General features: G+C 38.2%; 1 protein-coding gene across 4 annotated transcripts in view; it reads right to left on the reverse strand.

Moving 5' to 3' along the window:
* Positions 1-12,282, reverse strand: part of LOC123019102 (pleckstrin homology domain interacting protein) — a 108,674-nt gene that overhangs the window by 25,651 nt on the left and 70,741 nt on the right. For all 4 annotated transcript variants that reach the window (XM_044421637.1, XM_044421636.1, XM_044421634.1 and 1 more), the window contains 6 exons: positions 11,420-11,563; positions 9,978-10,054; positions 9,255-9,486; positions 5,702-5,821; positions 812-919; positions 55-179 (listed from right to left, as the gene is read on the reverse strand). In XM_044421637.1, the coding sequence (XP_044277572.1) occupies positions 55-179; positions 812-919; positions 5,702-5,821; positions 9,255-9,486; positions 9,978-10,054; positions 11,420-11,563 (806 nt within the window). The remainder of the gene's footprint in view (positions 1-54; positions 180-811; positions 920-5,701; positions 5,822-9,254; positions 9,487-9,977; positions 10,055-11,419; positions 11,564-12,282) is intronic.

Here is a 12,282-nt window from a genome sequence, read left to right on the forward strand (position 1 = left end):
CTTGTTTACACATAAGTATTAATAGATCCCTATGCGAAAAGCATTTTTCCTTACTTCATTGTAAAAGATCCTCCAGTCAATTTACCAGTATCGGAATCAAGAAAAGCAAGTTTAAGGCAGCAAAGTGTAGGAAGCCCAACTTCATACTTTATTCCAACTATCTTCATCAGCTCTTGTTCCTTACAGAGACAAAACATTACAGTTTACATAAAATAAACAATTTCCCCCAAAACACCAAACAGAAACAGATCAGTTTTGACAATGTGATTTGGCAAAGGTTGTTCCCCGTAATTTTAGGTCAACAATGTATATTTTTCAATGTTGTACAACTTTAATGCTGAATCTTGGCTCAGTGCCTAAGTAGACAGAGAATATGATTGGAACATAAGGGGATAAGAAGAATCAAGGTGTTGCATTTTATATAATACTGCCTATGCAAGACCATAAGAAAGATGACCATGTTATCACCTGCACTCATTTGGCAATATTATTTCTCCTTTGTATTTGTACATGCACAAGTATGCATACAGATGACCACAAGAGAGGCAGTGTTCAGGAAAGAAAGTCTGCATTATTGCCATCTGCTCCTGTCATGGTCAACAGGCCATAGTATAATGGTTGCACTGCACTAAGAAGTGCAGAAAGTCAGTTTTAGAGGGCAATACTATGCATATCTCTCAGAAGTAAGTCCTTTTCAGTTCAGTGATTTTTTTTCCTGTGATGGGGGCAAAGAGTATTATATATTAATTTATGTATCATATATAGAACTGGATCACAACTTTATATATAATAAGAAGTTAAAAGAAGTTACCCGTAGTTCCATCTTATGCCAAGGCTGTTTTTTGGGATTAATGCTATATATTTTGTTCTTCTTTGCCATTAAAACATATGCTTCATGGCCTTGTCGAAAATAGTAAACCTTTAACACAGAAATTAAATACCAAAGTTGATATATCACAAAACATAGGGACTCAAAATATCCCATTAGTAAATAAATCATCTCAACATACTAATTATCTTTAAATAAGAACCTTTAGCATGTAATAAAACTGCAATTTAGCTGTCAGATCATCTGGAGAATTTTGGCCTCCTTTCTCCTGGTTCCCCTGCCTCTCACAATACAGACACATTATAAAAATTAATTCTTCCATTGGTTCCCAAAGATGTATGTAGTGGCACAACATCATAGTATTGCCCTAATTTATATTCCCTGTGAGCACTTCCCTTCAAGTTTCCCACAAGCTCCTTAGTCTCCAATATTTAAGACCAACTGCTGTATCACTTCAAAACTATTGTTCAGTCACTTGTCAGTATTATACAAATGTTTCAAAGGTGGCTTGAAACAAAGTGTTGCAACACTCTTCTTCCCTTGTTCTAGCCAGCCATGCAGTCTTCCACAACCTTCCATTTCCCCTCCCACTAGAGTTCCATTCCCACCCTCCTAAACATTCACCCAATCCTCATCAGACTGACTCAGGCTTGCTTCACCCTTAAGGTTTCTCTTTTCTTATTTTTTTTTTAATTCTGCAAACTTAAGCATTCCCGAACTTTATGGATGCATTCCTCTCATGTGTGAGTGGCATTGTTTTGATTATATAAGCAACTGAGCCCACACCTGAACATCAAGAAAAGAGGGAATAGTAAGGTAAAGGTAAAGGTTCCCCCTTGACACTAAAGTCCAGTCATGCCTGACTCTTGGGGGCGGTGCTCATCTCCATTTCCTGGCTGAGGGAGCCAGCGCTTGTCCGCAGACAGTCTCCATGGTCATGTGGCCGGCATGACTAAACACCGAAGTGCATGGAACACTGTTACCTTTCCACCGGTGTGGTACCTTTTTTTATCTACTTGCATTTGCATGCTTTAGAACTGCAAGGTTGGCAGGAGCTGAGATGGAGCAACGGGAACTCACTCTGTTGTGCAGATTCGAACCAGTGACCTTTTGATTAACCAGCACAGCAGTTTAAACCACTGTGCCACCTACATCCCATAGAGGGAATAGTAATAGAAGCTAAATTATAAGCTAAATTGAAATAAATGCTAAAGAGAGAACCAGACATGTTACTGCCCCACCATTTCTATGCAGCATCAGATCAGCTACTGAACTTGTGCTTCAGCTTTCCAAACCCTCATTTACTAATTGTGCCTCCCCAAAATAAACCTACTTCAAAGCAATGCCATTGTATGTGTTTCTTGAGCATCTTGCAAAAACGCCTTGTTCTCAATAAGCATCCACTCAGTCTTACAATGGGATTGAAGAACTAACTGTATGTGAATTCCAGCTAGCTTATACTGTGGGTTGTTTCTTGTCTTGAACCCCATCATCAAAGAACGCCCCTCCCCATCATCAAAAGCAGCACTTGATTGTGGTTATGAGAAATTCTTCCATATTGTTTTTGCCTTATGTGTTTTGAAAAAAGCTAGAGCAGCCAGGGAGGGAGGCTTAATGAAACCAAGACCAAGGCAGAATTTCCGTGCATGACATCAAGATGTGGTCCTTTTCTGTCAGGTCTATGATGTTTTGGAACTGAAGTAATTTGGTTGAGAGAAAGAGAAACAAAGCCCAGGAACACGCTGATGGTGGCACCCACATAATGTATTTGGAAGCAGGAGTATAGGTAATTTTTAGATGGTTTACCAAATGGTTTAATTACTAGACATTCATGCACAAAAGGCAGGTTCTGAATAGTGCTAGGCATACAGGCAGACAGCTATATGAGATAGTTGAGAAAAGGACAGATGTGAATTCCCTGTAGTTGGAAAGGTGCCACTTGTGTTACCATTAACTTAGTGAAGGTACATGTGGCTAAACTGCAAGGATAAACTGCAAAGCCTTTGTAGGCTAATTGGAGAAATCTATAATAGGTAAGTAGGATTGTGTGGCCTAGGTATGCTGCAGTGAGGCCTACTCAGACACGAAATTACTTTAAAGGGCTTCTAGAGTGTTGGTCAGGGTCCACTTCTGATCTAAAATTCCCTTCCATTCCCTTCCAGAGTAAATAAATGTTAGAAAAACTTTGAAATTGTTTCACCATATTCATCTCTAATAGATAGGTGGCTTTTTTGTTTCTTTGGGGAGCAAGTGGGAGGGGCTGGCTGGAATTTGCCTCACAAGTTCTTTAGCAGCTCTGATACTTCATTTGTCCTGATAGTTTGTAGCATGTATTTGCTGATATCAAATTGGAGTCTTTCACCCAATGGTATTAGGATTTGTCAGTATGCTGGCTGACTCCCTAAAACTGGTGACTGTGAAGTTCTAGCTTCTATTAGGAAAACTGGATTGATTCTGTGATGGCTTGCCATTTCTAAAATCCCTGGTTAGGCAATTGGCTCTTTTGTCTCCAAGGAAAAGATATCTACAAAAGAGGGATGGTATTTCTATTAATTAATTTTCTTTCTTTTCTGAGGACTGAATGGTGGAATTTGTCTCATAGGATTTTACTGATCTCAGTTTTTAAACACCTTGGTTTATTCATTTGTTTGTTTTCTTTTTATTGTTCAAAACTCCAAAATTTCCATATTGGAATAAGCAGTGGTATATAAATCTTGTGCTTTCTTGGGAGCAAAGGGCATAGTATTATCCTTTATTTTCACCAATATAGCTTTCAATGCCTCTCCACTGAAAAGAATCTGTTCCTGAAAGGAGTGGAGCATTCTTGGTCTTGCAGGAAACATTCATGTTCCAGTGCTTAAGCTAGAGGCACCAGCTAGCTACTACATTTATTTCTGTGGCACTGGCAGAAAACTTCACCTGAGACCCTCTACAGGGTAACTCTATCTTTGGGTATGATGGCTTCCAATAATCAAGTACTGGAGCACTGGAAATCTACTAAAGAAGCCTTGAGACTGTCTATAGCCTGTTGTTTTAAGGGTAGATAATTCTGAGCAAAATTGTTAGATCATTTAGTATTTAGAATTGTATCTGTTCTAATTTGAACAGATTAAATGAAACTGGAAGTGTTCAGCCGGAGAATTTCTGTCCAAAAAAAGTGACACTCCCTGAGATACTGTAGGCAGTGGATCCTGTGTGAGACAACTCAAGCCTAAAAAAAAAGATAATTTAAAGAAAATGAATGTTGGCTCTGGAGTAGAAGAAGAAAATGACAAGAAAATACACTGAAGGAAAACATACACGTAGGAGCAGTTAAGGAGCATGACAAGAGAAGATGGAGGTAGAATGACCTGGAGCTGCTGAGAAATTTGCTGTAATTTGAGGAAAGCAGTAGAAAGAAGAGAAAGAGTAAGCACTAGAACAAGCTTCAGCTATTGGAGTGACTCAGGAGTAGATGGCAGCAGAGTCTATGACTGCAAAAGTGACTGCCATAGTCCCCGTTAAAAGCAGTACTATATTTGTAATTAACTGTAGTTCAGCATTATAGTCCTATTTGTTATAAATTAAGGTTGTCACTTACTGAACCTCAGGAAATATATATTTGTCTCCTGAATGACTGTAATCTGCCCTTCCCCATCCTAAATATAAAAACCCAGGTTATTACAGTCAAATTCTCTTTGGAATGATGCTGAGACACAGGAGGATTTTCAGAGAAGAATTGGGTCTTCTTCACCTCCTCTTATGTTTGTAAGGAGAAGAGGACAAATCAGAGGAGGTATGCCAGCTCCATTTCAACAAAGTAAGCATGTTCAGAAAGGAACCCGGAAGAAACTCTTGCTTCAACAAAAGCGCTTGATGAAGTAATGCTAAATCAACTTTTTTATCCAAAGCTTCCTCCAGAACTGACAGAGTGGCTTAAATGTCCTTTTGCACCATCCAGTGGTTGATTCAACTAGCACTTTGAGTTCTTCCACGTGGAACAGTGCCACTCCTTCAATGCTCTGAAAGTTTTGCTTTGTTCTAAACAAAGCAATTCCATTAGAGACTACGGAGTCTGAACCATCTAATGTGGAAGGGGTCATCACTACATGGATTGCATATAACATACACAGCAGCCTGGATTAGCAGATTCACTGATGTGCAACTAGGCCTCTACTTTATTTTGTTCAAACCCATAGAGAAACGAGAGGAGCTCTAGAAGAGGCTGCAGTTTGTTTCCTCGCAATTCTGACATGTTTTACTTTTAATCAGCATGCTTGTTGAAGGAATATGTTCCTAGAGTCATTGGACAAATCAGAAGAGCAAGAAGAGATGTAGAAACAAAGCAGATGGAGGGAATTTGCCAGAGAAAGGAGGAAAAATACAAGAAGGAAAACTTAATAAGAGGATAAAAGTATGTATATAAAGTGCACTGGAAAAGAACAGGAGGGATGTGGGAGTGCTGAGCTATACAGAAGGAAAACAAGATGCTTATTGCTCTAAGTAACAGAAGGAAAGGACCTACAGAGGAACTAGTAAGAGGGAGGACAGTAAAATAATCTAGTTCACATGATTTCTTCCTTCTAAATGCTAGGGGGACACATAATCCACCATGGATACCTCTTCTGGCCAGAAGAGCTGCTATTTTCCAATGTTCTGCTTGATTTTAGGTTTTTATTGTTTTCTGAGGGATGAATCCTACTCCTGTCTAGAAAACATTGGTGGCAAAGGAATGCCATAAGTTGCAGGATTTGTCCTTTCTGTCTAAATACACATAAATTTTCACCCTAAATGATTTTATGGTATTTGGTAAAACAAAAAGTAGACCAAATGATGCCTTATAAAACAGGAAAACTTAGTCAAAGGGCATAAAAACAGGATCAATTAAAATACCTCATCTCCCATTTGTGGTACAAATGGACATCGGCGGGGAACAGGATCTGTAATCCACACTGAAGGCAGCCATTCTTCCAACGTCAAGCCATTTTCTGCTAATACTCCCACAGCCAGTCTCTAAAGAAGCACAACATAAATCTGAATTAATTGCTAGCATTTTACAGAACTGTTTTAAGAGCATCATTTAATGTATATATTTTTCAAACTTACTGGGGCAAAAAAACAGGAAAATGTATTGGAACTATAGATTTAAAATTCTATACATTTTGAAATAGGACCCCACCACATTTCCTGCTTCTTATGCTAGATTATGACAGACTTCTGGGAGAATGAAGTAATGTTCAACAATATCTGACATGACAAACAATTGCATTCAATTGCTATCAGTCAGCAAACAGAATGTTTTTTCATCCAAAGGATAGTGACATCATCTAAAAGGGTAAGAGATATTTTAGCCAGTTCCCCAGCCCTCCTGTACCACCTCCCACACTGTTTCAAAGCATTTGGAGGGGGGGATTACAGGGATGAATAATCAACAAATACTTCCTTTCTCTTGCTTTCTCTGATGGAAACCTTCATTGCAGCAGAAGTATTTCATTACTATAGTGATACAAATCAGGTACAGTGCAAAGCAAGGCTTTTTGAACCTGTGGGCGCACATGGGGATTTGGGAAACTGCTCGCACATCTTCCCAAAATGGTTCCCATAAAAGAAGTGGCTAGTCATAATATGGTTCTGCAGGAACCTGCTAGTCAAAAGTGGTAGCTAGAAGAGAAGAAATAGCAAGCCTAGAAGCTGAAAGGAAGGAGGAAACAGTAAGACAGAGGACAGCAAGTAGAGAAAAAGCAATGTTGGAAGGAGAAACAATGGAGGTGTAGTAGTAGTGGGGGAGATATGGCAAGAAGAGAAAGGCAAGGAGGTACAAGCAGAGAAACAGAAAGGCTAGAGCTTCAGAGGGAGGGTGAAAGAGCAAGGCAAAAGACGGTAGGGCAAAGAGAGAATGAGTCTAGAGAAGAGGAAGGAGAGAAACACTGAAGCTAGAGACTCTGTGCAGAGGAAAAAAAGCAAAATAAAAGAATGAGTGAGCGAGAAAGAGCAGTTAGAGGATAGGAAAGGGAAGAAAGAAGATGGGTAGAAACCAGGAGTAGACAGACAAGGAGACAAAAGGAAAGGTCTGTGTGGGTAGAAGATTGGGTAGGATGAGGAGGCAACTCTTTCCATCACTTCCTGCAAGTGGAACAATTGATCAATGGCAGGTTTAGAAACAGGAGGGGGACCTGACATTCTAATGTTTAATTAGACAGCCTAACATTTAACATAAATTATCAATGGGGACAGGGACTGGAGAGCTTTATGGACACTACTGGGAGGTCCTTGCAGGTCCCTGCCCTCAAGTGTATATGGGTGGCATATGTTGCAGGGATCCTCACAACAGTACAAAGTGATTGTGCACATAATGCAGACACATACAATGCATCACTACATGGTTCTTTCTGACAGTGGCCAGGTCATCCACAGTTTTCCTTTGTATGGCAACATTATTTCAAAATGAAATATGCTTGGCCACTCATGATAGGAAGCACACTTGCAGAAAAATGTCTGGTAACCATGTCAGAGAAAAAAAGAAATTTTTGTCCCCTTCAGTTTTATCTCAAACAGCAACTCATTTGCTTGATACCATAGGTTAAATGGGAGCCACTAAAAACTGATCCAGTCTCTAGCTACATAATTCCATTCTTGCATTTTCCCAGCTTTGCCCCAAGATCCAGTGCTTAATATGATGCTATGTGCAATGGAACCTGGGAACTAACTTTTAAAGTTAAACAGATGGTTAGGATAATTTAAATGAACAATTCTTGCAATGTATAGAAACTTCTTTTCTAATACACATTTCATTTCAGATCCAGAATATCCTCATTTCTCTACGACTCAACTCTATAATCCATAGGTTTTACTCAGTACCTAAGTCATTTTATGCTTCCGAAAAAGCTATTCAAAGGATTGCATTAATTTAAAAATGCCCAAATGCAATGCTACTTTGGCTGCAATGTTCCCTGCCCCACTGCAGGATAATCAACACCAACTGCTCTGTAAGAATGAATCTGGAGGAGGAAGGGAAGGAAGCAGTGAACAAGGTAAATGCAAAAATGAATGCATGCTCCAACTGGGCTGTTTTGTTTTAAATACCATTTTATGTTACTTAGGGAATTTCATTTGAAAGATGGAATACAGATCTACTAAAATGCATTCATATTATCTTCTGCTTCAATATATCAGGAATACATGGGGTACTGGTTAGTATCATAATGGAACTCAGGGCATCTGGGTTCTAGTCCTCATCCTGCTCAACCATAAAGATCACGGGGTGACTTTGGGCTAGTCACTAACTCTCAACCAAATCTACTTCACAGGATTGTTGTCAGGATAAAATGGAGAGCAAGAGGACATATGAACTGCCAAATTCCTTGGAGGAAAAAAAGGCAGGATATAAATGTAGTAATAAATATACCATAAATCACAACTCATCATATCCAAAGTATAGCTAACTAAAATAAAGCTTTCTTGTCCTCATAGGAAAATTTCAACTCGTAGTCAGCACTGCCAAGCATGTTTACATCCCTAGTCTTTATCAACTACTAAGCTTTTTATTATTGTTTTTGGAAGGTGGGCCTCAGTATTTTAATAAAGAGGCAACAAATATAAATCAGGCAGGGCAGATAAAGTGCTGGGACTGATGGAGATTATGTAAAATATTCTATGAAGTCTCAAATCTGGTATTAAAGGCAATGCTCAATATTTCTAAGGATAACACAAATTTAAAACATTACTCCCACTCGCTCGCTCATGCAGGTTCTCTCTCTCTCTCTCTCTCTCTCTCTCACACACACACACACACACACACACACATGCACGCACAGAGAGAGAGAGAGAGAGAATATATTACAAAATTTTGAATCTTTTTTGCAGGGGGGGGGGTAAAAAGACTTCTTGCTATTCTACACAAAAGCAATCAACCTTGAAAAATATTTTGGTATTTGGTCCACAGGCTGGACATTCTTCATGAAATTATTAAGGGAAACAAGCCAAAATTGCAAACCATAGTTTGAAGTTGGTTTCTTTCCTTAAACTATTGTTAATAATAGTTTGCCTAGGTTTGGAAATATGTAGCTGCAATTACTTGAAAGTGAAAGCAAAAGCTTCTGATGTCCTTGTTGAAGCCACAGTGAATGAAGGAAGAGGGAATTTCATGGTGCCAGTGTGTATAAAACTAAAACAGCCTGAGCAATTTTCTGTTAGCAAGGCAGGATGCAGATATTCCTAATAAAACAAAAAACCACACCAAAGTATGCTACATGTGAATAAGGACAGTATGTTACCATTAGAACACTGAGGAAATTTAAATATTTCCTGCAACAACAGATGTCCTAGAAAAGATGTCAGGATCCAGCACACCAATCAAGTAAAAAAAGCAACTGATACATGAAAATATGGACTGGTAAGAAGTATTATTTTTAAAACATTAGCTTATATTCTACAACCATAATACAACCTTCTGTTTTCTCTCTTTGGGTTTCCTTTTCTTTGGTGATGTTGGACCATCTTTATCTTCAATACCTTTTCTTCTTTCCTTTCTGATCTGCTTTTGCCTGAGTTTTTCAGGACCCTCTTCATCTTCTGAGCTGCTTTCTACTTTTTTAGTCTTAATTTTAGGAATTTTCTTTGGTGGCTGCAGGTTAATTCCAGCATCTGCTGTCCAGTCAGAATAATCACTAGAATAGTCACTAGGAAAAATCAGAAAAAATAGGTCAGTACAAGTTTAATACCCATCACAGAAAATAATATAATTTTCTAGCTAGAACTGAAAATTTAGTTAACCATGCCATGATTTAAGTGATGCTCAATCTCAACTTTACTGAAATTAGAATGAATTAAAAAGTGAATGCCACTGAAAAATGGACCATTCGTATAAAACCATCAAATCCTACATATAAAAATAGGTGACTAGAAATAGGTAGCATGTTTTCTAAATAAGTGTTATGCAATTATTTAGTTTTCATCAGCTGTTGCAATGAATACTTCTATTTTTTCTACTTCTATATCGGTTAGTGTCACAAATACTATTAGTTCTGCATGCCCAAGGGGGGCTTGAATTATGTTTCTTCCCACCCCCAAAACAGCAAGCTGTTTGTGCCAAATGATAAGCCATCTTAAAAGAGAGAAATGTAAAAAGTAGTTTGTGATATACCACAGAGGACCCCTTTTGTTCACTTACCTAGAACTGCCATCACTGTGCCATACTTTTCCCTCATTTTCAGATGTTCCACCACTAGCAACAACTACTTCTCCCTCCTAAGAGAAAGACAATTTTTTTTTTTTACTAAACTTGGCTTCCAAGTAATAGCAGCATCTAAAAGAACTTAATGCCACCTATCCATACATTTCATTTACTCTATTTGTATTTCCCAAATCTAAACATGATCTAGAACTCAGTTTGCCAGCAAAATCTGTACACTTCTGAGGCAAGAAATGTAGTCTAGTAAAATGTTATATGGAACAGATAATCAATTGCAGATAATCTATTTTCAACAGATAATCAATTGCAGCAGTGAAGACAAAGACATGCATCTGGTAAAATGCTCCTAAAAGGGTGTACTCATTTTTGTGTAGACAAAAAATAATAAATTGTGCTTGGAATTGAGATGGAATAAACTAAGCTCTGGAAAGCTGAAAACCTGAGCAAAGCTGAACTTGATAGATTTGCCCATTCCTACTACATTTCTTCTTATTTGACTATAGTTTATTTTTGTATTTCTCACCTTTTTAATAGAACAAAGCTTTATATAAAATTAAGAACTGAGGCGTTCCATGTGTCTGCTTCACTAGAATAAAAAAAACTTCAAGCCCAACACTTAAATGTTACTAATTATCACACAGACATTTTGCTAAAAATCCACAGAAGTAACAGATAAACAGATTCCCTTATGTGTCTGCAAAGATCTAAAAGCATTTATCCACTGTCTCTCCAAGCTCCTGCAAATACAGCAGTAACATTCAATGTCTCCACTGAGTTATCGGCTTAGCCAAGATGGAAGTAAAATTTCTTGGGACTAAGAAATAGCAGCAATAGATAATGCTCCTTTACTCTCAGAAAATGGAAGTCAAATAAAACAGGAGTGAGGAGTACTCGTCCTAGCTTGATTAGCTGGTTTACTCATTCACTTGAACACCTGCTACAAATTCTGAAGTCTAGTTCAGGTCCGTGGTTGTACCGTTCAGGACATATTGAAATGTAATTGAAATGTAATTTCTCATAAGAAAATTCTACTTTAGATATGGCCATGGTTCTTCACATATGCGGCAGCTTGATTACTCAAGAGTAATCAATTCTATTTACATAAACAGCTACAGAATATTAACTGATCAGCCTATAAACCAGTGGTAGGGAATGTGTGGTCCTCTACTGTATTTTGCTCTACTGTAATTTCCATCAGTCCTAGCCAGTGAAACCAGTGATGAAAAATGATGGGAAGTGAAGTCCAACAACACCTTATGGACCACACATTCCTATACCAATAATGAACTCATTCTGTGAGCAGTCCTTATCTAGCCAAAGTGGCACACATACACAGAGCAGGAAGTTATCAGCAGACATAGGGGAACCGTGAGAAGTTTGGCATAGCCTACTTTAGGATGAAATACAATGTAATTTCTTACATCTGAAGAACTACTTCCATTTTCCATATCTTCATTGGGCCTGGCAGTTTCTTCCAATGCATATCTAGTACGGTAGTTGTGTTGGTTGGCCTGTTGTTTCCTTGAATCAGCAACATCTAATATATGATGATCATGAGAATGATTCTATGAAGACAAAAATGCCATTTTGAGAAAGTACATATGAAATCATAGTTTTATGTTTACTTTCGGAGACATGATCATAACATGCAGATTGAAAACCATATAAATATTCTAGGGTGTAATCTAAACTACAGAACCTGCAACAAACTGAATTCAATGAACAATCATGTTTTTACTAAACACATATTGAATTTATGTAACAATACAGACGATGGTAGAAAACTATCAAAAGTGAAGCTCAGGTCTCAGATTCTTCTACTACTACTACTACTACTTTTATACTGCCCAACAGCCAAAGGGCTGCGGATGGTATGCAACAATTGATAAAACAGAACATAAAATACAAATAAAAGTAAAAACATTTTAACAGTTCTCTAAAGATTTGAATATTTTTAACAACTAAGACAGCTTGATCAGTTAAAAAAAGCAGACAGTATCACCCTCCCATGCTATTTAAAGCTCTTAAATGGCATAGGGTGTAGTTTTTGCCTGATGCTGTAAGGACAGTAAAGTTGGCACCATGAGAGCCTCAGTGGGGAAAACATTCTATAATTTGGGGGCTATGACAGGGAAAGCCCTCCTCCTTGTTGCCACCAATGCTGTCTTCCTCAGAGGTGAAAAGCTTCAAACATTGAGCGCTATGTCAGGGAGAGTGTGGTTGGGAGAAGCATTCTGTCAAAAACTGCGGTCCCAAAGCCATGAATGGCTTTACAGGTTAAAAC

The sequence above is a fragment of the Varanus komodoensis genome, unplaced genomic scaffold (genome assembly GCF_004798865.1).
Source record: "Varanus komodoensis strain SLA01 unplaced genomic scaffold, ASM479886v1 scaffold12, whole genome shotgun sequence".
NCBI classification, from domain to species: domain Eukaryota; kingdom Metazoa; phylum Chordata; class Lepidosauria; order Squamata; family Varanidae; genus Varanus; species Varanus komodoensis.